Source organism: Meles meles, chromosome 4 (assembly GCF_922984935.1).
Source record: "Meles meles chromosome 4, mMelMel3.1 paternal haplotype, whole genome shotgun sequence".
NCBI classification, from domain to species: Eukaryota; Metazoa; Chordata; class Mammalia; order Carnivora; family Mustelidae; genus Meles; species Meles meles.
Genome location: NC_060069.1, coordinates 36,990,716 through 37,013,919, shown reverse-complemented (window position 1 = coordinate 37,013,919; position 23,204 = coordinate 36,990,716). Strand labels below are relative to the sequence as shown.

At 39.3% G+C, this 23,204-nt stretch overlaps 1 protein-coding gene across 10 annotated transcripts in view; it reads right to left on the bottom strand.

The window, feature by feature from the left end:
• Positions 1 to 22,130, bottom strand: part of SNRK (SNF related kinase) — a 58,183-nt gene extending 36,053 nt beyond the window's left edge. The window contains exons 1-5 of one of the 10 annotated variants that reach the window (XM_046002653.1): positions 22,006 to 22,114; positions 18,831 to 18,880; positions 8,363 to 8,424; positions 5,236 to 5,361; positions 4,667 to 5,140 (exon numbers count right to left, since the gene is read on the bottom strand). In XM_046002653.1, the coding sequence (XP_045858609.1) occupies positions 4,667 to 5,140; positions 5,236 to 5,361; positions 8,363 to 8,424; positions 18,831 to 18,880; positions 22,006 to 22,095 (802 nt within the window). In that variant the 5' untranslated portion in view covers positions 22,096 to 22,114. Of the gene's footprint in view, positions 1 to 4,666; positions 5,362 to 8,362; positions 8,425 to 18,830; positions 18,881 to 21,874; positions 21,943 to 22,005 lie in introns of those variants that run through there. The other 9 variants (XM_046002658.1, XM_046002659.1, XM_046002654.1 and 6 more) reach the window with 9 other exon arrangements.
• Positions 22,131 to 23,204: the final 1,074 nt, after the last annotated feature.

The following is a 23,204-nucleotide window of genomic DNA, read 5'->3' as shown; positions in this document are numbered from 1 at the left end:
GAAACTGTACATACTCAGATTTTGGGGGTGGGGACTATAAAAGCAGGCACATTAACAGTTTTTCTGGAAGAAATCAGAAATAAAAGCAAGGACTTTTCAATTAATAACAAACTATAAGAGCAGATTTAGATAAACCAAAGAGAAAACGACTGATTTATGTCCTTTTGGACTATTCAAAGTTCTATCACAAAGGTATTACAGCTTAGGCAGTACAATCTGTATAGAAAAGAGTAATCCTTTTAAAAGTTTTCAAAGAGAAAATCATTAAACATATTATAACACATAGTACTACAATCACAGTTCTGATGGCTGCCCATTTCCTAAATTCTCTAAGAGACTCTTTTGTAGGAGGGAGCATGCTGCGATATTTCTGCTGAGATATTTCTTCACAGCGCTCAAGCAGAGCAAGGAACAGACTGCCTTAATTACATTCAATGTGGTTCCTAGTTAAACCACAACTCTTGGCTTGAATATGTCAAGATTTCCAAAAACTGGCATATTATACAAACTATAAGTCACATATAAACTAATAGTCAAGAATGTCTCAACTTATGTTTTACTAATCTAATTTTTCACAAGATAATGCTTTTCAGGTAGACCAGCTAGTCACTTCCCCCCCTCCCCCCAGCTAGTCACTTTTAAATTCACAATGGAGGGTGCCTGGGTGGCTCAGTGGGTTAAGCCTCTGCCTTCAGCAGGTCATGATCTCAGGGTCCTGGGTTCAAGTCCCACATCGGGCTCTCTGCTCAGCAGGGAGCCTACTTCCCCCCCCCCCCCGCCTGCCTCTCTGCCTACTTGTGATCTCTCTCTGTGTGTCAATAAATAAATAAAATCTTAAAAAAAAAAAGAAAAAAATTCACAATGGATTTTGAGATGTTCTTCACAGGCAGGAAGTTAGGTCAAAGAAAGGAATAATTAAAGATGCTTAAGAACAAAATTTTAAGGGGTGCCTGGGTGGCTCAGTGGGTTAAAGCCTCTGCCTTTGGCTCAGGTCATGATCCCAGGGTCCTGGGATCAAGCCCGGAATCCGGCTCTCTGCTCAGCAGGGAGCCTGCTTCCTCCTCTCTCTCTGCCTGCTTCTCTGCCTACTTGAGATCTCTATCAAATTAAAAAAAAAAAAAACTTTAAGAACAATATTTTAAGATTTATCTACATTCTTCATCAGATCTTAAAGCATTACTGAACCAGAAAAAAAGTATTAAGAAATAAAAGCAAATTAAAAATCTATAACTAAAAGGGAAGTAAAAGCAAACTACATATAGTTCTTGTTTGTACAGCAAAGGGAATGATATGGATATCAATTAGCACTGAATATTAAAGTAAGACACTAATACATCCTAAAACAAAACAACAAAATAGAATCCATGGCAACAAAGCACAGTTTCATATTGAAAAAAACGTATACTCCATCATGTAAAATAAATCACAAAACTTTATATACCTCACACAGCTTGAAAATAACATACATAAAGTAAAAGTTGATTGAAATACAAAATTCAGATTAGAGTAGGGAAACTAGCATAATTCTCTCAGAAAATAACGTAAGAATAAAAACATGACACAAAGGAACAAAATACATAATTAACAACCTTAATTATGCATAAAAACTTTGTATATGCTAAAAATATGAATATTTTAATCATACAGGGAGTAATCACCAAAAATCACTGTATAATAAGCCACACAAAAAATCTAAAAATACTTCCCAAAGCAAAACCAATCAGGTTGCAGTGTACATTACTAAATGCAATGTACTAAAATTACAAGTAAAAAACCAAATATGTAAAGGAAAAATAAATCTATCCAATTTGAATTAAAAAAAATAATTTGGGGTTAAACAGAAACAAAACAGTAAAGATAAACTTGAGCAATGACGGCAGAGTGAAATCCCCAGGATGTGACCAGAGATTGCAGGAGAGAACCACACACAGCCTTCAATGTGAGAAATTAGGACAATAAAGAAAAAAAGCTTTCGATTCAAGAAAAAAAAAGGAAAGAAAAGGGAACCTGAAAGATCCTGGAAAAATTTAGTAACAGTGAAAAAAAAGGTAATGACAAAGAAAACAGAAGTGCAGCTGATACATAAAATCAAAATCTGACTCTGTGAAAATAACAGATGATCCTTAAACCAAGTGTCAATGTTAAGGACCAGTGCACTCTAAAACATTTATAAAACTGAACCAAAGTTGTTCAATTCAGCCAACATCTGGTAATTTAATAGAAGGACAGATTTTAATCTCTGTACTAACTCTACTACATATTTGTGAAAAATCACTGACTGATTCTGGCACAATAAACTAGCACTACATTAGCAGAAAAGTAACTGTCCATTTGTTTTTGAAAGCAATTCTGTATTTATCTCAATCACACAATTATACAAAATTAAAGTAAATTCTAGTATATGTGCTGCCGAAGCGAGCACAAAATTAAAGTAAATTCAAATAAGAAAAGTTACTCATGAACTCCACCCAACACATACTTCACCAACCATTTATCAGACTGGTAAGCATCCTCCCAGACACTTTTCTTTTCCTTTTTAAAAACTTTAAAGTTTTATTAGGCAACACTTAAGGGGAAAAAAAAAGAGAAAGAGAGAACATTACAACGAGTACCTAGGTACTCACCACCCAAGTCAGGAAGTAAACACCACCAACACAGCTGAAACACTCTAGGTATGCCTGCCCTTTAGAAGTAATTATCTTAACCTCATGCATTCATCAGTACCGTACTACACGTGTGAGCAACCCCCCTAACAATATAACACTGCTTTGTCTGTTTAAAATTTCATATAAATGTTATAATACTATAAGTACTATCACCATTTTGATCTTCTTAAACAGTACGTTTGTGAACACTAGCCACAACGACATACACAGTTCATTAATTTTTACCAATTCCATCATATGAATATGAAATAATGTATTCCCCTACTGATGAATACACAATAATGCTGTCAAACAAACATTCTTTGAAAATCTGTGTACATGAGTGAAAGCATGTCTAGGGTGTGTACACAGGAAGAGAACTGCTGGGTTTCAGGATTGCGTACATCTTTAACTTTAGCAGACACTGCCAAATTGTCTTCTACATACTAGAAGAGTTCCCAATGACCTATAGTCTTACCTATGCTTGGATCCATCTGACTTTAGTTTTTCCTAATATGAAAAGTATGAAATAGTATCTGATCATGATTTTATCTTCCCTGATCATTAGTGAGGTTGAACATCATTTTCATGTTCGGACATTTATGTTTCCTCTTCTGTTAAGTCTTGGCTTCATTTCCTGATTAGCCTGCTCCACTCGTCAAAAATCTCTGACTCAAATATTCTAATGTAAAGTTTTGGTGAAACCTTGTTATCTGTAGTGGGCAGAAACCATTCGATAACCCTTTCTTTTCCAGAACAGAGTCTAACATGAAAAGCAGTGTCTTGGTGTACAGAATATTCAGTATAAAAATCAGCACTCTTCAATGTGTTCTTCAATGTGTGTCTTTCATATTCTGTAACATGCATTTCAAACGACTCCTATCTATGAAGTATGATATCATATACGTGTAATTATGTATTACAAGTATTAGGGCATACTGTTTCAAGATTAAACCAAAAACTGTAAAAGCTGACCACACATTCAACTTAGCAAATTCTTAAAAATTATAAACAAATTCCACATAACCTTCAAAACAGATACGATCCCAAGGGATAAAACTAACATAAGCTGAAAAGCAATAAACACTTCTACGCCAACCAGATAACTCATCACAAGAGAGAACACAATAATGTGCTGGAGTGGAGAGAGGGTAGCTGGGAATGCCCAGGGCTACCGAGATTCTGGATGTCTGTATGTCAATTACCTGTCCTAGAAAGTGAGGCAGACAATAACAGCCCCACAAGTCTCTGTGGATGGTAAACATGATAATATAGGATGCAATACCTCTATCTGATCCAATCTATTCCATGGATGAGGAAATAAAGCAGAAAGATCAAGTGCACTCTTCAAGGTCACAACTAATAAATGATTCCCATGTCCAAATTCTTCATAATGTATTTTAATATTCATAGCACCTTTCCAATATAAATCTTAATAACTGTTAAAGGATATACACAGAAAGAAGCTGACTAGGGGCACTACCAGAAGAATCTAAGAAGCTAGGAAACGTACTCAGACCTTCAAAAGAATTACAATGAGAAGATGATGGTTACCTTAAATGATAACTTACTCATTTTTCTTTATGCTGAAATATACTTTAAACATTTGCCATCTAAAGGGTAAAACAAACTGACTGTGAGATTTAGGGATATATGGCATTCATGAAACCAAATCTGTTAATGAAGACACATTTAAGAGGGGTGCCTGGGTGGCTCAGTGGGTTAAAGCCTCTGCCTTCGACTCGGGTCATGATCCCAGGGTCCTGGGATCGAGCCCCACATCGGGCTCTCTGCTCAGCGGGGAGCCTGCTTCTCCCTCTCCCTCTGCCCCTGGCTTGTGTTCCCTCTCTCACTGTCTCTCTTTGTCAAATAAATAAATAAAATCCTTTAAAAAAAAAAAAAAAGACACATTTAAGAAAGTCCCTTAAGAAATTATTTTCAGATAAACAACAACCAATTTGACCAACTACATTCTAGCTGGTGGAATTCAAGTGGGCAAATACTGGAAGGAGGTTACCTACCTACTGCGGGTGCATCATACTCATCACCGAGCAGAATTTCTGGAGCAGAATATGCAAGAGATCCGCAGCTTGTAGTGAGCTTCTTCCCTGGTTGAAATTTGTTGCTGAAACCAAAGTCTGTCAACTTTACAAGACCTTGTTTTTCAAAGAAGACCACATTCTCTGGTTTTAAGTCTCTGTGAACCACATGGAGTTTATGGCAATAAGATATGGCATGAACAATCTGAGCAAAGTACTTCTTAGCCAAATCTTCATTAAGTCCCTCTTCGTGTTTCATTATATAATCGAACATATCTCCTCCATCGCCAAGTTCTAGAATAAGATATAGTTTGGTCTGGGTGTCAATAACTTCATAAAGGCGTACGATGTTGGGATGCTGCACTAGTTTCATGCATCTCACTTCTTGGAAAAGATGACCAGTGGCTAAAGTGTCCAATTTTGTCTTGTCAATAACTTTTACTGCTACTTTTTCACCTGTAAAGACATGCCTGGCAAGTTTAACCACTGCAAAATGACCTCGACCCAAGGTTTTATCCAGATCATATAATCCAGCAATCTTTCCATCATACCCTCGCTTGAATCCTGCCATGCTGGTCCAACAGAAGGAAAAATATCTAGACTGTTTGAAACGGATCTTCTCATATAAGAATATCTGGTGAAAATAAGGAATTCATTTTCAATGTCGCCATGGACATCTACAAAAAAAAAGGAGAAACAAAATTAAGTTTCTGTAGCTTTTTCTCTTATAGCTCTCTCTCTCTCTAAGTTTTAAGAGAAGCCTGAAGTAAACAGAGACAAAAAATGAGTAAGGGCCATTTATACAATCTATATAATTTGGGTTTATGTTACAAAGGCTGAGAATTTAAATGCCATATTAAAATTTGCAAACTGAAAGAAGTTAGTTGAAATAAGTTTTTGGTGATGTCAGAAATAAGAAAACTAGCAAGTTTGATAAACTATGTTTAAAAAAAAATCTTACAAAAATAATTTCATTTAGTGTCTTAAAAAACAAGGCAAGAACTGACAAAAAAGGGAAAACAAACATTTGGACAGAAACTCGGCAACTTTATCCTATTATTCCAAAGCCAGCACTATTTCCTGTAAGCACAGACAGATCCCGTTAGTGAGGCCTCCTCTAACCCTCCCAGCTGGAATGACCTTCCCGACTCCTGATCTCCAACAGCCGCTCCGGACCCCATGTCCTGTCTTATTCACATGGGTTTTTGTATACCCATCCCCATCCTAAGACTGTGAAGTTCTGAGGACTCAAAGGTTCTCTTTTTTTCCCCCTTCTACCCTCCCTTGAACAGTGTTTAACATACAACAGGTAATCAACAGTTTGTTAAATTCTGAAATTCAACTTCTTTTCAAAATGTGTACAGGGCAATTGTTTGCTCTTCTTGTCACACTAGTGCCTAGAACAACATGTTGACACACAGTAGGTGCTTAATATATGTTTGCTGACTGACTGGTACTCACTCTTTGTACTTACCAATTATGCTTATCTTTATTAGTTTTCCAACTCTCAAACATAACCCACCATGATCTGATTATATTTCAAAAATGAACAAGCATGCATTCGTAAACCATCTTAATGACCGTTCATTTTAAGACCATATCTCACATGGCATTTAAAATTCTAAACCTTTATAAACTCTAAATACAGAAACAGGATCTTATAAAATTATACAAATTAAGATATCTTAAATCTCACAAATCCAACTCCCATTATTATTCTTCCTGACCAAAATTTAATAGACTTATAGCAAAATCAATACAGCCATCTCCCAAGACTAGCTCTGTCCTGTGAGTACATAGCCCTCCTTCTGTGAAACCTTTTCTATTGCATGTTTCCAGTAGAAACAGAATAGCAGTTACATTTATCTATTCCTGCTTAGATGAAAATACCCCCAAAAACTAAATTGTACATAAAATGAGGTGGTTTTTTTAAATTTTAAAGCTCTAGCATTACACTTCTTTAAATCTCATTTTTGCTTGAAAGAAAAGCTAACATTTATTAAAAGCCTACTATACATATTTGTGCAAAATGAATCAAAGTGCTACAACTAAGCTTTAAACTGAATTATTTCAAAGCTCACCTTCCTTATAAACATTTAACCACTCTAAATGATGTTGTATTTAGGATAATATCTGGAGAGTTAAAGTACCAACTCTAAAAGAGGAATAAAGTCATTCTCACATGCAAATTGAAATTATTGGAAACATATCTGAGGTCACCTAAAAAAAATATACATATATATAGAGAGAGAGCTTAAAAAGCCAATGTTAGTATGTTTAATGCTTTTTTTTATATTTTAGCAATTACTGTAAATATAAATATTAACTACCATTCACTAAGTACAATATGTCACTCATATACCAAATGCTTTATGTCATCCTCATTTAATACTTACAACTGCCCTAAGAGATAGGGATTATTAGCCCCATTTTGAGGCATAGAAATGGTAACTCACTTGGCATTGGCTACCAAGCCACTGTGTAAAAAAGCTAGGATTTGAACTCAGGGCTACCTGACCTCGAAGTTTCTGCTTTTAACTATACTACACTGTTTCTACAAACTTATTTCAAAACCAAACTAAATTAATCCTGTTTCTATAAAGATTTTTAAAGAAGCCAGCACTATGTACAGATATTGGAGAAAAAGCAAATTTCTTCCATACTGTATATTATCTTATCATCTGAGCTATTAATTTTAATGATGAGATTAACAGAAAAATCTGAGTGAAAAGATCTTGCTTTAATCAGACAGCAGTTCTCCAAAAGAAAGTTTAATTCAGGCATATTTAATTTTCAAAAATAGAAACTCTAAGCTAACTCCAGGGGGCAGAAAACTATCTTTAAATCTCTAATTTTGATTAATTATAAGGGCAGTAATTATCCTTAAAATTCTATCTGAGTCTATGTTTCTATTGTACAAGCTTGTAAATGCAACTTAAGCTTTCAAAACAATTTCAGGTCGCCTCCAGGTTATACAATATTTGTTTTTTCATCTATCACTTTAGTTTAGATATATTCTTATAAAGTGGCATATAAATCAGATTTTAGGAATAAATCTGAATTTAATTATATTTTAATTAAATTACTTAGGTTTTCCCAGTTTTAATTTTGCCTTATTTCAAAAGTAACATATGTGTATACAGAGGAGGAAAGACAGTCTTTTGTTAGGGTCTCCGACACCCAGAAACAATTACAACTAACATTCTGAGGTTTCTCTTCCCAGAACTGTGTCAGCAAAAGGGTACAATGAAAACAGTTTTTAATCTACTAAAGAGTTCATGGGAAAAAAAAAATCTAAAAAGGTCTCTTCACAATGAGACTACTCTGGAGTGAAATAGTGATCACTTCCACTATTAAGAAACTCTTTTTCTACTTTGTTTTGTACACAGATCCCTTTCCAGGGTCTATGAAACTATAATTATATACCTAAAACCAGGACATTATGATTATCTGAAGGTTGGAAGGGAAAATATCCTTGTTACTGAACATCTTCTTTAAGTACCAGCCCACCGTGCAACTCTACCATCGAGCGCACTTTGTGTTGGCATAGGAATAACTAAATTGTCTTTGATCTCTGAGGACCTTCCAGTGCCAAAAGTCACTCTGAACATCAATGCCAAACATGCACATGTGGCTTATAGAAAGCGCAGGTGACTCTGTGATGGCTCCAGCACATACCCTGCAAACCGTACACTGAATAATCCTTGTTACCACTGTCTTTTGTTAGTTGCTTCTTTTTCCTAAAAGAAAATACAGAAGGAGATTTTAGTTTAGTTCTATTTAACTTTGCTTAAAGTCAAAATATACATCTTAAAGGTGGATCCAGACAAACATATAAAATGGGCAAGTTTGTTTTTCATGACCCTGTCTCCTCTCCCACCATCTCTCTCCCCTCTGTGAATTATAACCCATTCAAAGAATATTGAGTGAACAGGAAGTTAACAGTGAACAAATACACAGAGATAGTTCCAGGTAGCCCAATCAGACAGACTGTTCCACTAGAAGGAGGAGGAAACAATAATCATAAACAACAGATGATTTGCCATTTTCTGAATGTTTCCTGGGTAAAACAGGCACCAAATCCACATTTCATGGATCATCACTAAGAGCCTGCAAGCTAGGCATAATGAAGCTTGACCTGCCCAATCAGCAGCAGCGGGCAGCCCCAATCCTGCCCAGCCTAGTTTCCAAGCCCAGCTTGCCTGCAAGAACCCTTGACAGTTCCTGCAACACTCACTCCCACAGCCAGGGAGGGCAACCTTTACAACATATGATCATCTAGCAGGCCAGCAGAAATCAATTACAATGCCAGCATCTGAGAACATACAAAACACCTTCACACCAGAGGCTTTCCGTTCAACAGTAAAGAAGAACTATCACTATGAACACAGAGAATGTGAACAGATCACAGACATCTAAGTCTGTGGCACGGTGAAGAGTACTTGGCTGAGGTTCCCTTACAGTCCTTTCCACAACACTAAAATATCCCACAAATACTGAAAGGCCTAAACATTCACACTAGGCCAAGGTAATTTACACAACACATTAAAGGTGAGCATCCAGGTAATCATCAAGCTCACAAAGAGGGCCAGCAAGGTCATGGGCACAGGGCCACCTCTAGAGACCTACAAACACTAGAATGATACCTGCTCCTTCAGCTCCAAGGGATGTGGTGGCTCCTGACATTACCCTTGCTTGCTTCTCTCCTTCCACCATCCAGTCTCTAGGCAAGGCAGGCAGTGTGGCTGAACACTGGTTCTGAGTGCCAGTGACTGGATCTGAATCCCACCTCACCTATTACTAGCCACAGGACCTAGCAAGACCTGACCTCTCTACGATCAGCTTCCTCATGAAAAAATGTTAATAGTAAGAGCACGGCTTCATAGGTTAGAGTGAGAATTAAATAGGTTAGGACAGGAAGAGTATTCAGAGTGAAGCCTTGCACAGAGTACACGGGAAACACTAGCTATTACCACCACCATCATGGTTAAAACAATGTATTCTCCCTCATCCAAGTAGAAATTCTTCTACCCTACTTCAAGAGAATGAATTCACTGAGCTGCTTTAGTACATTACTAAAATGTACTAAACTGAAAATGACTTATGTACGATCATAATATAAAGAAAATAGTTACTCTAGTTGGGCACCAAAGTCTGATTATTTTTCAATAAAACATCACACAAAACCCAAGTATTTGTTTTTAAAATGGTATCAAGATGACTTTCTTTCAAATCTACCTTTTCAAAAAGAATTAAATGCTCCTTTACATTTTTTCCCCCAAAAGTAATATATTCTTACAGAAAATCTGGAAAATACAGACTAGGAAGTAGAAAGAATAAAAAGGCATCCATAGTCCTACCCCTGAAGATAAGCACTACCAATATTTTGGTGATCTTTCTGCAAATACTTATATACAGCTTCTTCTTTATTTTGTCTTACAAAGGTGTGATCATTCTATACATAACTTTATATCTTGTAGCCTGCTTTTTCCAGTTGACATATCACTTTTTGTTTTAGTATTCTGCTTCTATTATGAAGTTATGAAAGAAATACCTGTACAATATAGGAAAATATACAATTAGAACATATAAACTGGCAAAAATAATTTTTTATACAGATCATCCATTATTCTACTCTCTGTAATAACCTCTATTAGCAGTTTGATACACAGCCTTCCTTCCCAATTATTTTCTACATATAATACATACCCAGACACAAACTTTTTTTATAAAATGGAATATAAAGAGACACAGACACAGAGAGGAGGAGAAAGGTTTACAACCATTTAAAAAGTATTTCTCTCTACAAAACAAGTTGATACAATTTACCTCAGAAAATTCGGAAAGTGCAGAAAAGCACAACCCGGGGTGGGGGGGAATCACCCGTAATTTCATCTAAGATGATTTCTCTTTAACTATTGGTATATGTCATTTATACCTATGTTTCTTTACAAAGCTAAGATACTATATATGAAGTTTGAGACTACCTTTTCCTCTGCTTTATATAATGAACATTTTCTCATGCACTGAATTCTTGTAAAGCAGTATTTTTAATGACTACATAACAAAGACACCATCTTTTTAAAACAGCAAAACCACTAAATTAGACTGTTCTAAGGCAATCATTTTCAGCACATGTTCACACATGCATATAACTGGGCTGAACCTAAATGAAACAGGCCCACTAGTCAAAAAGTGTTTATAATACGGAAATTCATGTTTGCGAAACAACCAGCCGTATATGTTGCAAGAATATACTGATGTTCTCCCAACTACAGAGAGAAGCAAACTGAAGTGTGCGGGTGTGGCTGGAGAAGAGGAAGGAAGTGTGGGTGGCCCTACACACATTTTGCAAGCTGCTGAAAACAGTTGTAGAACCAGCCTCTGTTAAATCTACTGTCAATTTGGAATTCACCCTGTTACTCTTGTCAAAATTCACTTTTAGATTCTCACTGACAACATCACCACCGTAGTGTGGTCTGTACATCAAACAAATGTCTCCTACCCACACCTCTAGGGGAGGACAAAACAGCACACTGAACAAAAGTAGCTCTGCGCGGCCCATCCATGGCATGAGAAAGTAGAGGAGTGGAACAAAAAGGACAATGTGCTTCTCTACATTTTATTGAGGATATTACAAATTTCCTAAAATCAGACCACCAATATTTAAATATGCAAAAATCTCCCCTCAAATTAAGTACTTAAAAAAAAATCTGTGCCAATGCTCTTCCTCTAATACAGATAACTGAAGATGAGTTTTTGCAAAGCCACACTAAAATTGCCATTTAAGCTTCTTACATATGGAAATTATTTGGTATCTCTTACAAATACCAAAAATGAAAACTGTAATTTTTATTCATGGAAAATACTAAGCTGCATGGTTATAGAAAAACTACTGGAAGTAGAGGAACATTCCCCCAATGATTACTACCACCCCAATCTTACCACTAAAATTTCAACAATACCCATAGGCTGAAAGGAAGACAGTAGACTAAATCCTCTGAGAATATCAACAAACGCCTGGTCAAGCAAAATAAACACAATCCTACATGCAGTTGCCACTGCTCTTCCCGCTATCCAAAATAAACAATATTCCACATTTCTAGAATAGCACTCCTCCCCCTGGTAGTTACCAACATAAGCTATAAATCAAAGATAAAGAAACCACAAATAGGTCAAGAGGTCCTAAGTTATGGAAGGATCCAGAGTTTTTCACTGGATTGGCTGAATATTACCACGTGGTTATCAATGTAGTATTATTGGGTTATAAGGCTACACTCACTGAATGGACTCAAGATAGGAACTACAAAATAAAAGCTTAAATTAGGGGCGCCTGGGTGGCTCAGTTGGTTAAAGCCTCTGCCTTCGGTTCAGTTCATGATCCCAGGATCCTTGGATCGAGCCCCATGTCGGGTTCTCTGCTCAGCAGGGAGCCTGCTTCCTCTTCTCTCTCTGTCTGCCTCTCTGACTACTTGTGATCTCTGTCTGTCAAATAAATAAATAATAAAATCTTTTTTTTAAAAAAAAAGGTTTAATTAATTAATTAATTAGATTTTTACCTATCCATTTGACAGGGAGAGACACAGTAAGAGAGGGAATACAAGCAGGGAGAGTGAGAGAGGGAGAAGCAGGCTCCCTGCTAAGCAGGGAGCCCGATTTGGGGCTTGATCCCAGGACTCTGGGATCATGACTAGAGCCGAAGGGAGACACCCAACCAACCAAACCACCCAGGCGCCCCAAAGGTTAAATTATTTATTATGAGAAATGTCCAAAGAGGTAAAATTGTACCTCCAAATGTCTAGGAAAGTATTTTCCAAGGGAAGATAACTGCCTCCTAAAGTATATTCTATTAAGTTTTCTTCCAAGCAGTCAATTTTAATGGACTGGGGCAACTGAGGTGACCAGGAATGGCAGGCTGAAAGGACTGCTCTGCTTTCCAGGAAGCGACTGGGTCACCAGTACAGATTGATCTCATGAAATGGTTTACATAATCTTTATTTTCTCTAAGTGAAACAAGTAATGGTCCGGGATATATCAAGAATTTTAATGTATCCAGGAGTCAGTCAATTTATTAACTGATGTAGAGTAGTACTAATTATTTGTAAAGCAAAAGGGGTTAACATCCAAGACACAAAACCTGGGCCAGCAGTGCAGACAGATACTAAGTTCGAATTCCTAAACAGAATCTGCCTCTCGTTAAAATGATGAAAAATGCTAAGTGTGTCACCATTTCTGGTGACAGCCCTATACAAAGTGCTCGCATGACAAATAATGACTGAAGCAAAAGCTGGTATGTAGAAGTTACTCCAAAATAAATAAAGCTAACCCACAATTACTCCTTGTTGCCAGGAAGACAAAATAAGTTGGAATCTTGGAGAATTCAAAAACTTAATAATCTAAATTTTCCAAACTTTTATTAAAGCTATCAAGACTCATTTTCACTCTCTGTCATCTTTTTCTTTCCCTGCTGATATTGTGATGAAGATGGTCATTTAAAAATGGTCAAAAAAGAATACTGGAACAGAAAAAAGTAAACTAATCTATGGACAAAAATACTGGTACCTAACATTACATTGACTTTGACTTAAAAGACTAAATCATTTGAGATTCTCTCACTGTTAGGACTGTAAATTCTTTCACATGCCTCACACCTCATGCAAGGATTAACTCGAAATGTGTAGTATCTCTAAATGCAAAACGTGAAACTAGAAAACTTGCAGAAGAAAAAGAGGCAAATATGTTGTGGTCTTAAGCTAGGCAAAGATTTCTTAGACACAACAGTAAATTCATGATCCATAAGAAAAAAAGAGAGACTGCAAATGATTTTATTTCTGAAAATCTGATTTCTGAAATTTCTGAAAAGCAATGTGGCAATACATCTATCAAGAGCCTTAAAATAATTACTATCCTTGGGGCGCCTGGGTGGCTCAGTGGGTTAAGCCGCTGCCTTCGGCTCAGGTCATGATCTCAGGGTCCTGGGACCGAGTCCTGCATCCGGCTCTCTGCTCGGCAGGGAGCCTGGCTCTTCCTTCTCTCTCTGCCTGCCTCTCTGTCTACTTGTGATCTCTCTCTCTCTCTGTCAAATAAATAAATAAATAAATAAAATAATTACTATCCTTGATTTAATAATCTCACTACTAGATTATGTCTTAAAGAAATAAAGATTTTTATAGTCAACGATGTTCAATGATATTTATACATTCAAGAAAATCAGAAATAATCTAAAGATCTGCCTAAGAAAACAATTAAATCACAGTACACCTAACATTAACACTATTTATTTTGTCCTATTTTGAGGCTATTCAATCTCGCGGGAGAATTCTCACAATAAAATGTTAAGTTAAAAAAATTCATACACCAAAATTTCATGGCATGATCTCAATTTTTTTTTAAAAAAAGCATATAATTTGTCTGCATATATATTTAAAAAATACCAAAATGTTAAGTTGGTGAGATTATAGAATTTTTTTCTCTTTATGCTTTTCTGTTCTTTTCAAATTTTTGGCAATGAATGTGTGCTGCTTTTATAATCTAAAAAAGATAGTTTATTAAAATTTTGACTTTTTTGTATATGATTTTCAATTTACTTTTCCACTGAGATCTATGAAAAGACTAACTTCCCTAAAAATATATTGTCTAAAACCTACTTATTTCATCTTAACAAACAAGACATATTCAAGGAAATATTTTGCTTCCTGTGAGGGACAAGGTATGCAATTCCTTCAGGCTGAGGAAGGAACAGGAACAGAGTCTACTTTCATTAGCAAATATTTGAGCCCTAATTGTGTAGAACACAACTGATTTATAACCTTACAAATAAGTTATCTACATATAATTAGTTAAATAACTATACAGGTTAACCTGGGTAAGCTGTGCCAAAGGAAAAGTAGAGGACACAAAGAAGGCAGGATCCCCAAGGGCAGGGCAGCCCATAGACCAGAGCTTACCCTTCAAGAGGGAGCAGTGGAATGCCATTCCTAAAAGTGGGAAAAACCAAGGCAGCAGAGCACACAGTTGGCTGGCTGGCCATTCTCCTCGGAAAGGAGAACATCAGCTTGGGTGAAGTTATGACTTGGGGTAGACATGAGATAAGTTAGTAAGGTTAAGGAGCTGATCCTGAAAAATACCTACTGGCTTACTACCTAGGCAACTATGATGATCTTTTACTTTCCCAAAACTAATGAATGGAAAACGTGTCATACTCAATTCACCACTTATCTATCTTTGAATTATTAATTATATTAATTAATTATAATAATTAATTAAGTTTAATTAAAGTGTCATTAAAGAGTTAAAAATGAACAGAACCACCTTCTAATCACATAGCTGGTAAGAGGTCTAAACAGAAAAGGAAAACTCTTTGGGTAGTAACATGAAAACAACATAGAAATAACATCATTAGAGAAATTAAACCAATTTTAAAAGTTCACTGTCCACTTTAAAGTTCCATAAAACACCAACTTTTGTTCTGACTTAGATTAGAATGCTCTCATTATACCCATACTACCTTCCTAAAACCCCACTACAAACTTAAATACATGTATATAGAAATGCACCCAGTCCCATTAAAAACAAACAAAAAAACCCACAATTGGCTTTGTCTCACTTCAAATTTCAAAAATGTCTTTCATACCACAACTGTTCATTTTAGAATTCCAGTTTTGTTTTAATGCAGGTCTCAAAAAGGGTAAACAATGTAAAAACTGGGAATCTAAGTTGGTACTGAACTCTGTATTTGTTTCATCACTTATTTCACACAACCAGCAATATAATGGAAATATCATACCCATTTCTCAGATGAGAAAGCAGGGCCAAAGAGGATAAGGACTTCCTTTGCCCCAGTCCTACACCCAGCTAAGCACTGCCTGGGTTGGACTCCAGGTCCTCTCCCCAACCCGAGTCCTGGGCCCTCCACTTTTTCCTGCAACAGTACAATGCCTCCCATTTACCTAGGCCTTTCTAGCTCCCAGGGAAACAACAGCACTAAAATAAATCAATTTTGACATTTCTTGTGTTCTTCCAATTCTGATATGCTATGCTAGTTATCTAGCCCAGCAATCAATTAAATGGAGGAAATTCCCTAGCACCATTATTAACAAACAATTCCATTAAAGGTTTTTGAAACTGCTTTTCAAGAAAGGAAGTAACAGGCAAATAACTATTCAAAAAACAGATATTTACTGATCATGTAAAAATGGAATGGCACCTTAAAAATAACTTCACCTTAGAATTTACATACAATTTTGTGATGGCAAGAACAGCTACAGCCAACACCAAGCAAGTAATTCAGATTAATTTAGGAAGGTTCTATTTTCTGCTTAAAAATTATATCCTTTCCCACAATTTTAATATACTTTGCAAATTACATTTTCTCCATTTGTTTCTGAAAAAGCATTTTCCTTCACAAGAGGATTAGCAAATACACATAAAATAGGAGCGCAGAAGACAAAATCAAGCCCTGAAAGTGAGAATGCATGAATATTCTCATTCCGAATTTCTTCAGTAGTCCTCAAAATATTTTATGCCAATAAAAAGAAAACTGTTTCACCTGTAGAAAATGAGCTAAAACAGAAAGCTAAACTTTACTTTTAAATTCAATTGCTCTGCTTTTGTCCACTGCTAAATAAAAGGCTATAGAGTATTATGACTATTGTATAAGGAGATCCAGAGATACATTAGGTTCTAGCTTCATATTCTCACCATGAATATTTGTTAGTATCCTGATGTAAGGCTGAAATGAACTTTATTATACCATAAGCGTAAAACTTACATTATCTAAAACATAACTTCTCTAATAAAGAAAAACCAACATGGATGAATTAAATTTGGACGTTTTCCCCAGCAATGCAACATAAAGACAACATAACAGCCCAAGAAGTGTGTACACAGAGGGGGAGGGAACATGGGAGAGGAGAGAGCATCCTAAGATTCAGCATTTCAAACTACCACAAGGTCAAACTTTCTTATTATCCTCACCACAGAGGTGCACTTTAAAATGATCAAAATTCATTTATTCAGCAACATGAACAGCAGCATCACAGTGCAGTAGAAAGAGTACCCCAGAACCTGGAGCCCAGAAAGTTCCTCAACTTCTATAAACAGGCGCATCTTAATCTATAAAACAAAGATAATCACCACCTTAGACAGTTATTATTAGGAAGGCTAAGTGGGATAATATATATTAGCAAGATGAAAGGAGGCTCAGTCATCCACCATTTTCCCCCCAACTTTTCAGAACTGGCTTTCCTCCCAGGAGAGTCCGATATTTGAGAGGGGTTATATACTCAGTTTCCCACCTTATTTTGATATCCCCTAAAGGCCCATCAAGCTGCCCCTAACCTCTACTAGACATATTAGGAAGATCCCTGCCACAAGGTCTGTATAATCTCTTATAGGGACAGATATAACAGAAGAGGTGTTCTTTCCCCAAAACATACCTTAGGAAGTTCACAGGAGGCATCTCAGAGAAATGCATTTCCTTGTTTGAGCTAAGAATTATAATTGGCAACAATGGGGAAGAGGCTTTTCAGAAAAGACACCTGACAGAGCTCAGTGTGCCTGGGACAATAATACATACGGAGCATAGGAAATGAGATCAGACAGGTAGGCAGGGGCCAGATACCCAAAGGGCCCTGTATTCCAAGCAAATCAGCTGCAATTCCTTGGATCTGGCAAGCCCTTACCAGAGGGCTTCAGGGCCCAGCTGAAAGGTCACCCTCTCAAGTGTGTCCTTCCCCTTCCCACACCCCTGCATACTCCCATGCACTCTCACAGCGCCATTCCCTTCCCATCAGGGCCATTATCACAACTGCAGTTATATAATTACGTGAGTAATAATCTGTGTCCCCACTCAACTAAATGATAACTTCAGTCTGTGTAAGCCCCATGTCCATTTTATTCCACTCTGTATCCCAAAGCCTGCTGAGTACAGCATCTACCCCAAATATACAGATACATATTATTAAATGAACAAATGAAAGCCAGCACTAAGAACGGGGCACCTGGGTGACTCAGTCGGTTAAGGTTCTGCCTTCAGGTCAGGTCATGATCCCAACATCCTGGGATGGCTCCCTGCTCAGTGGGGAGTCTCCCTCTTCCTCTTCATCTGCCTTCCCCCTGCCCCCAACTAATGCATGTGTGCTCTCTCTCTCTCAAATAAATAAAATCTTTAAAGAAGAGGAAGAAGCAGCAGCAGCAGCAGCCACCACTGCTGCCAAAGAAGAATTCTGAGCAGACGAATGGCAATCAGAGATGACAGTTATACAAACCACTCTGGTAGCAAAGTGAAGACCAACCTGGCAGGGCAAGACTAGAGCTGGGGACAGGTAAAGAGACAACTGAAAATATCTCCAGGTAAATGATCACTTAATGACCTAAAAATGAAAGCAGCCAGTACATGGGCAGTGATGAGGATTAATCAAGGACACACGTTTAGAAAGCAGTATCTCAGAACTCAATGCATGGAGGGCAAAGCAAAGAAGGAAATCCAGAATGATTCTAACAGAGAGTGGAAGCAAATGGTGCCGTTCACTCAGACCAGAAATACACAGGACAGGAACAAACATTTCCTGGGCATCTACTACATGCCAGGATCAAGTGAAAGATTTGCTTCTAGTTCCAAAATTCTATGATTGAAAAACAATTCAAATTTAGCCCCACTATATTAAAGTGGGGTACATCTATTAATAGGCTGATAAAACCAATAAAATAAGTTTAGATTTTTGAAGTTTCTTCATCGAGACACCACATGAGGCATTACACTCATCTGGGGATGTTGAAATCAAAGAAGTGGGCTCTGCCTTCGAGGAGCCAAAAGTCTTTTAAGTTTAAGAAAAATAAATGCACGTTGACCAATGAGCAACTGAGGCCCAGTGGGGCGAGGATCTGACCATTTATATGACCTGTACCCCACACATCTGGAGCACAGACTTCATGATCTACATTTCCAGGCCAATATGTAGTTGAGGGGGTATGTATATAGGTACACCCAATCCTGCTTTGAGCCGGCTTAAAATATCACAGCACGTGGTCTGTGAATGACTTTGAAGTAACTGCTGAACAGCCACATAACAGCACTTTGGAGGGTACAACACAACAAACAGGTCAGGAGAGAGAAAGAAGCCTGATTTGTTATGGAAGAGCCTACCTGAGCAGAAGCCAAATGCTGGAGGTGCCAAAGCAGAATCTCAGGAGGCTCTGGAAGCAGCAGAGAAATAAAAATTCAGGGAAGGTACAGCAGGAATCCTCTTTAGGCAGGCTCCTCCCCTACAACCAGCAAGAAATGGTTTCACATGGGATATAAGGCCTCAACCCAAAGCAGACTCCTAGAAAAACAGATGAGGAAACCATCCACCAGTGTGAATAATGTAGCTCCAGATCATCCACAGCCTTTCATGAGGCTATTAAGTCTGACAGATTTTACACCAGCTCTTGGCAAACAAAAACAGAATAATGAAAAACTTCCCTCCCCATCCCCAAGCTCCTGTTCCATTCCTTTTCCCTCCTTTTCACATTCTTAAAAAAAAAAAAAAGAACAGCTGTACTCTCTTTACCTCCTCAATTCCCTTCCATCCACTTGGATCTAAGTTCCTTCTCCATCACATAGCTCTGTCTTCTCATCCTCCCTGAGCCCTCTGAGAACTTCCCCCTTTTTTCTGCCTGGGAACTCTACTTATACTTTAAGATGTGTTCAATGTCACCTCCTCTGTGAAGCATTCCCAAATCAGATTGTTCCTTGCCCCCACCTTTGTGCTTCCGCAGGGTTTTGCCTATGCCTCGCCACAGCATTTGCTGGATTCTACTGTTACCCTTTACTTCAGTGTCCCCAATAGCCTATAAGCTCCTCGAGGCAGTAACTGGTTTTTATTCATTTTTCTATTGCTACCCTTGAACCCAGAGCCCCAAAAATAGAAACACAAAGGCGCCATGAGTAAATGATAATTGGTTAAGTTTATTTTCAAAACTGCTAGAATCTACTCAAGTAACTTTTCCACTGAAGTTGCTCTAAGAATTTACCTGCACACTCATACACCTAGAAGTACCTGAATTATGAGTAATAGTTTTATTATAAAAGCATTTGGCTAAAAATTCCATCCTCTGGCTGTTAAGAAAACCGCACACGCAGTTAAAATATGTCTTTAGAGTTCCTCATCTATGTTTTTAATTCCTAAAATTCTGGCCAAGTGAAAAGTTCACTTGTGCCCTTTTCTTCCTGGGCAGTGTACTAAGTGAGCTCTTAGGTTCAGACAAGCTGCTACAGAGAAGACATCATGCCTTATTTATACCAGTGCTTAGAACCATGGCTGCTCAATTATCTCCAAGAATAAATAACTTTTTTCCCATTTAGTTTCACTTTCTATATGACAGAAACACCCAAAGTAAGGTTTAGATGAACTGTATTTCCTGTGACCAGTAAAAATATCATGAAAGCCCTTCAACTTTAATAAGGACATATAAAAGCCTGCATTTGAGGATTATGGGATTAAATTTGAACATAAAGTCCCAGTTTATATTTCTGTTCTAGAAAAACAGAAATTAGGATAACTTCTGGGTTCTTGTATGCTTTAAATTAACTGATCTTACTGCAACGATGCTGAAAAATTTACTCTAAATAGTAAAATATTAAGAGGGTGAGAGCCATTTACACGCATAAAATAAAACAACAAAAACTGAGAGCGCATATTTAAAAAACAGAAAGGTGACACTCGAAGTTCCCTCCCTGGAAAACCTTGAAGATGTAAGAGAAGTTAGCACCGGGCACTTAATTTTTCAGCTACTACACGGTTTTTCTATGTGACCTTGGGAATGTCATGTAATTTCTCTCATTTCTTGTTCTGTCAAATGGGCATGCCATGTTTTCCTAAGAGGGACAATAAGCTAGTTGGATAAAAGAATCAATACTTTTTTTAAAAGGAAACTTGTCTAAATAGTATGCTTAAATCACCACTTGTACAGTACATTCCTCCTCAGGAATCCAATTCCAAAAGAAATATTTAAGCAGACGCTGAAGACAGATTTCCTTAAGGGAATGATTTTATAAATTTGGAAAGCAATGTAACAAGATTATAAATTAACAAACTGATTACATAAACCTTGACAGCCCCTGGCTTTAAAGTACACTGATATACATTCTGATAAATTAGGCTGATTTGAGACAGTGTGTCCCAACCCCATACAAGGAACCCAAACTGAGGCATCTGATGTTTGACAGAAATTTGGTGAAAATGCAGCAGGATACTCAACATTTGCAGTCCCATGTAAGCCATGCTTCACCTTAAAACCCGATAAAATGCGAAACTCATTAAATCAGCTTTACCGCCCGCATCTAAGACTGAGAATGCACTCAATTTTTAAAAAGAGAAAAAAGTAACCTGACAGTGTGAAAGGTCCTATATCCTCAGACCTCTACAGACTGAAGAGCCCTACGGTTAAATCCTCCCCAATTACTAAGCTTGAACCGATCTTCCCAAGAAACTACCAGATCGGATCGGATCGGATCGGATTCAACCATTGGGAATAGCACAGCTCCAGGACCCCCCCGCCACTCCCCAGGATAAGACTGTCACTTTTCTAGATCCCAAGTCCAAGTGAAAGGCAGGAAGGTTTTGGCAAAATGGTCCAGAAAGCAATCAACAGGCGATGACTATGGAAAAGAACGGAGGTTCCCCGACGGGGGGGGGGGGGGGGGGCGCGGCGGGAGGAATTCCAGCTCTCCCTCGGGAATGGCACTGCTCCTCCTTCCCTACTCCGATGCCCTTTCTCCACAGACAACAATACCCCTATTCCATTGTAAGGCTGCAGTTTTACCAAGGAACCCCCCTTGCTGCGGCCGAATCTCCAGATTCGTTTGAAAAAGGAAACATTCCGAGAACACACACCCCATGAGAGAACCTGGGCGCGGGGAGCGTGGCCCTACCTCGGGGGCCCCGCGGCGCCGCACTCGGCCCGCTCGGGGCGGGGCGCGGGGATGCGGGCACCTCCCGAGGTGCCGCAATCTGGCCGCGGCCGCAAGGGCAGGGCCTCCGGGAGCCCGCGGCCAGCCGCCGCAGTGCCGGCTCCCCTCGGGCCCGCTGCCGCCCCGCCGCCAGGCCGCGCCGCCGCCGCGCCGGCTCCGGCCGCCACAGCCCGGGATCCGCGTCCTCCCGGGCCCGCGCTGCTGCCGGCGCGGGGAGCGCAGAGCGCGCAACTTACTTTCCGCCTGCGGCGAGCGCCCCGGCCCGGACTCCCAGCCCGGCAACGGCGCAGGCCAGCAGGCGGCGGAGGCCGGCCCGCACCGCGATCCACGCTCGCTACGCCCAGCCGCGCTCCGCGCTCGCTCCTACCTCAGCCGGCAGGCAGGCGTCCGTCCGCAGCAGCCGCGGCGCCGACGACTCCCTCCCGGCCGCCGAATCCCCGCACCCAGCGCTAATCATAATACCGAGCGGGCGGCCGGCCGCGGGGAGGGGGGTGGGGCCGAGCTGCGCCTGCGCGGGACGCGCGTCACTGTGACGCAACGCCGGGGCGGGGCCGCGGGGAGGGCGGGGCCGACAGCACCTGCGGGCTCCGGACCGCGGGCGGCTGGAGGGCATCCTGGCGGCGTTTCACCCCAGCGAGTTTGGCTGTGGCTGGCGGTAGGAAGCAGGCGAGGCGCCCGAGGAGAGGGGACAGTGAAGGAAGGAAGCACCGCGGATATGGGACAATGGCTTAAAAAAGTAGCGCGAGCTGTCGGGGGAAGACGGAGGGAGGGACTGCGTGCGCACCTGACTGCGTCCTGGAGCTCGGGCTAAGGGCTGCACGCACTTCACCCTTTTTAAAGGTTCGCCGCATTTCCCGCCCAAGTGTAAGCACGGGGAGGGGAAAAATGAAATATATACATTCATATGTATATATATACTCATATGCATATGTTCTTTTTTTCTACAATTTTATTCCTTGGGAACCCAATTTGAAGGAATTTTATTGATTTTGTTGCTATTTAAACAAAAGGAAAAAAGCCCACCATCTGAATGCGGCGCTGGCTTTAAAGGTCTACTACGGGAGACACTAGCGCAGCCCCATCAGTTAGCTGCCTCCACGGGAAACCGCCTGGAAAGGCAAAAGGTGGTGGATAATATTAAAGCATGTGCAGTACGGGATTCAAAACAGCAGACATTAACCGTGGTTAACTAGATGGTTCAGCGGCATGGTCACCAAGCCAGGTGTCTCGGTAAGGGAGCTTAGCCAAAACCAGAGAGGGGTGCTGGAGGCGACGGTAGGGGAGTGGGGCGCGGGCCGGGGGCTTTCTGACTCCCACCCTTGAAAGCGTGTCTTGGAATGGCTAATCAGCTCTCTGAGTTGCCTGAAAGGGACAGCCAACAAGCCAGGTGCCAGGTTTCTCCAACCCGCTTTTCCCTTTCTGTTTCTGCTTGCTTTCCACGCTTCCAATAAAAAACACTAGTGAAGAAGGACACAAGAAAAGATAAATATACAAATAAAAGCTGCTTAGATGCTCCAAATTTGATTAGATTGACTGGGTGCAGAAGAGAAATCTAGATGGCTTTAG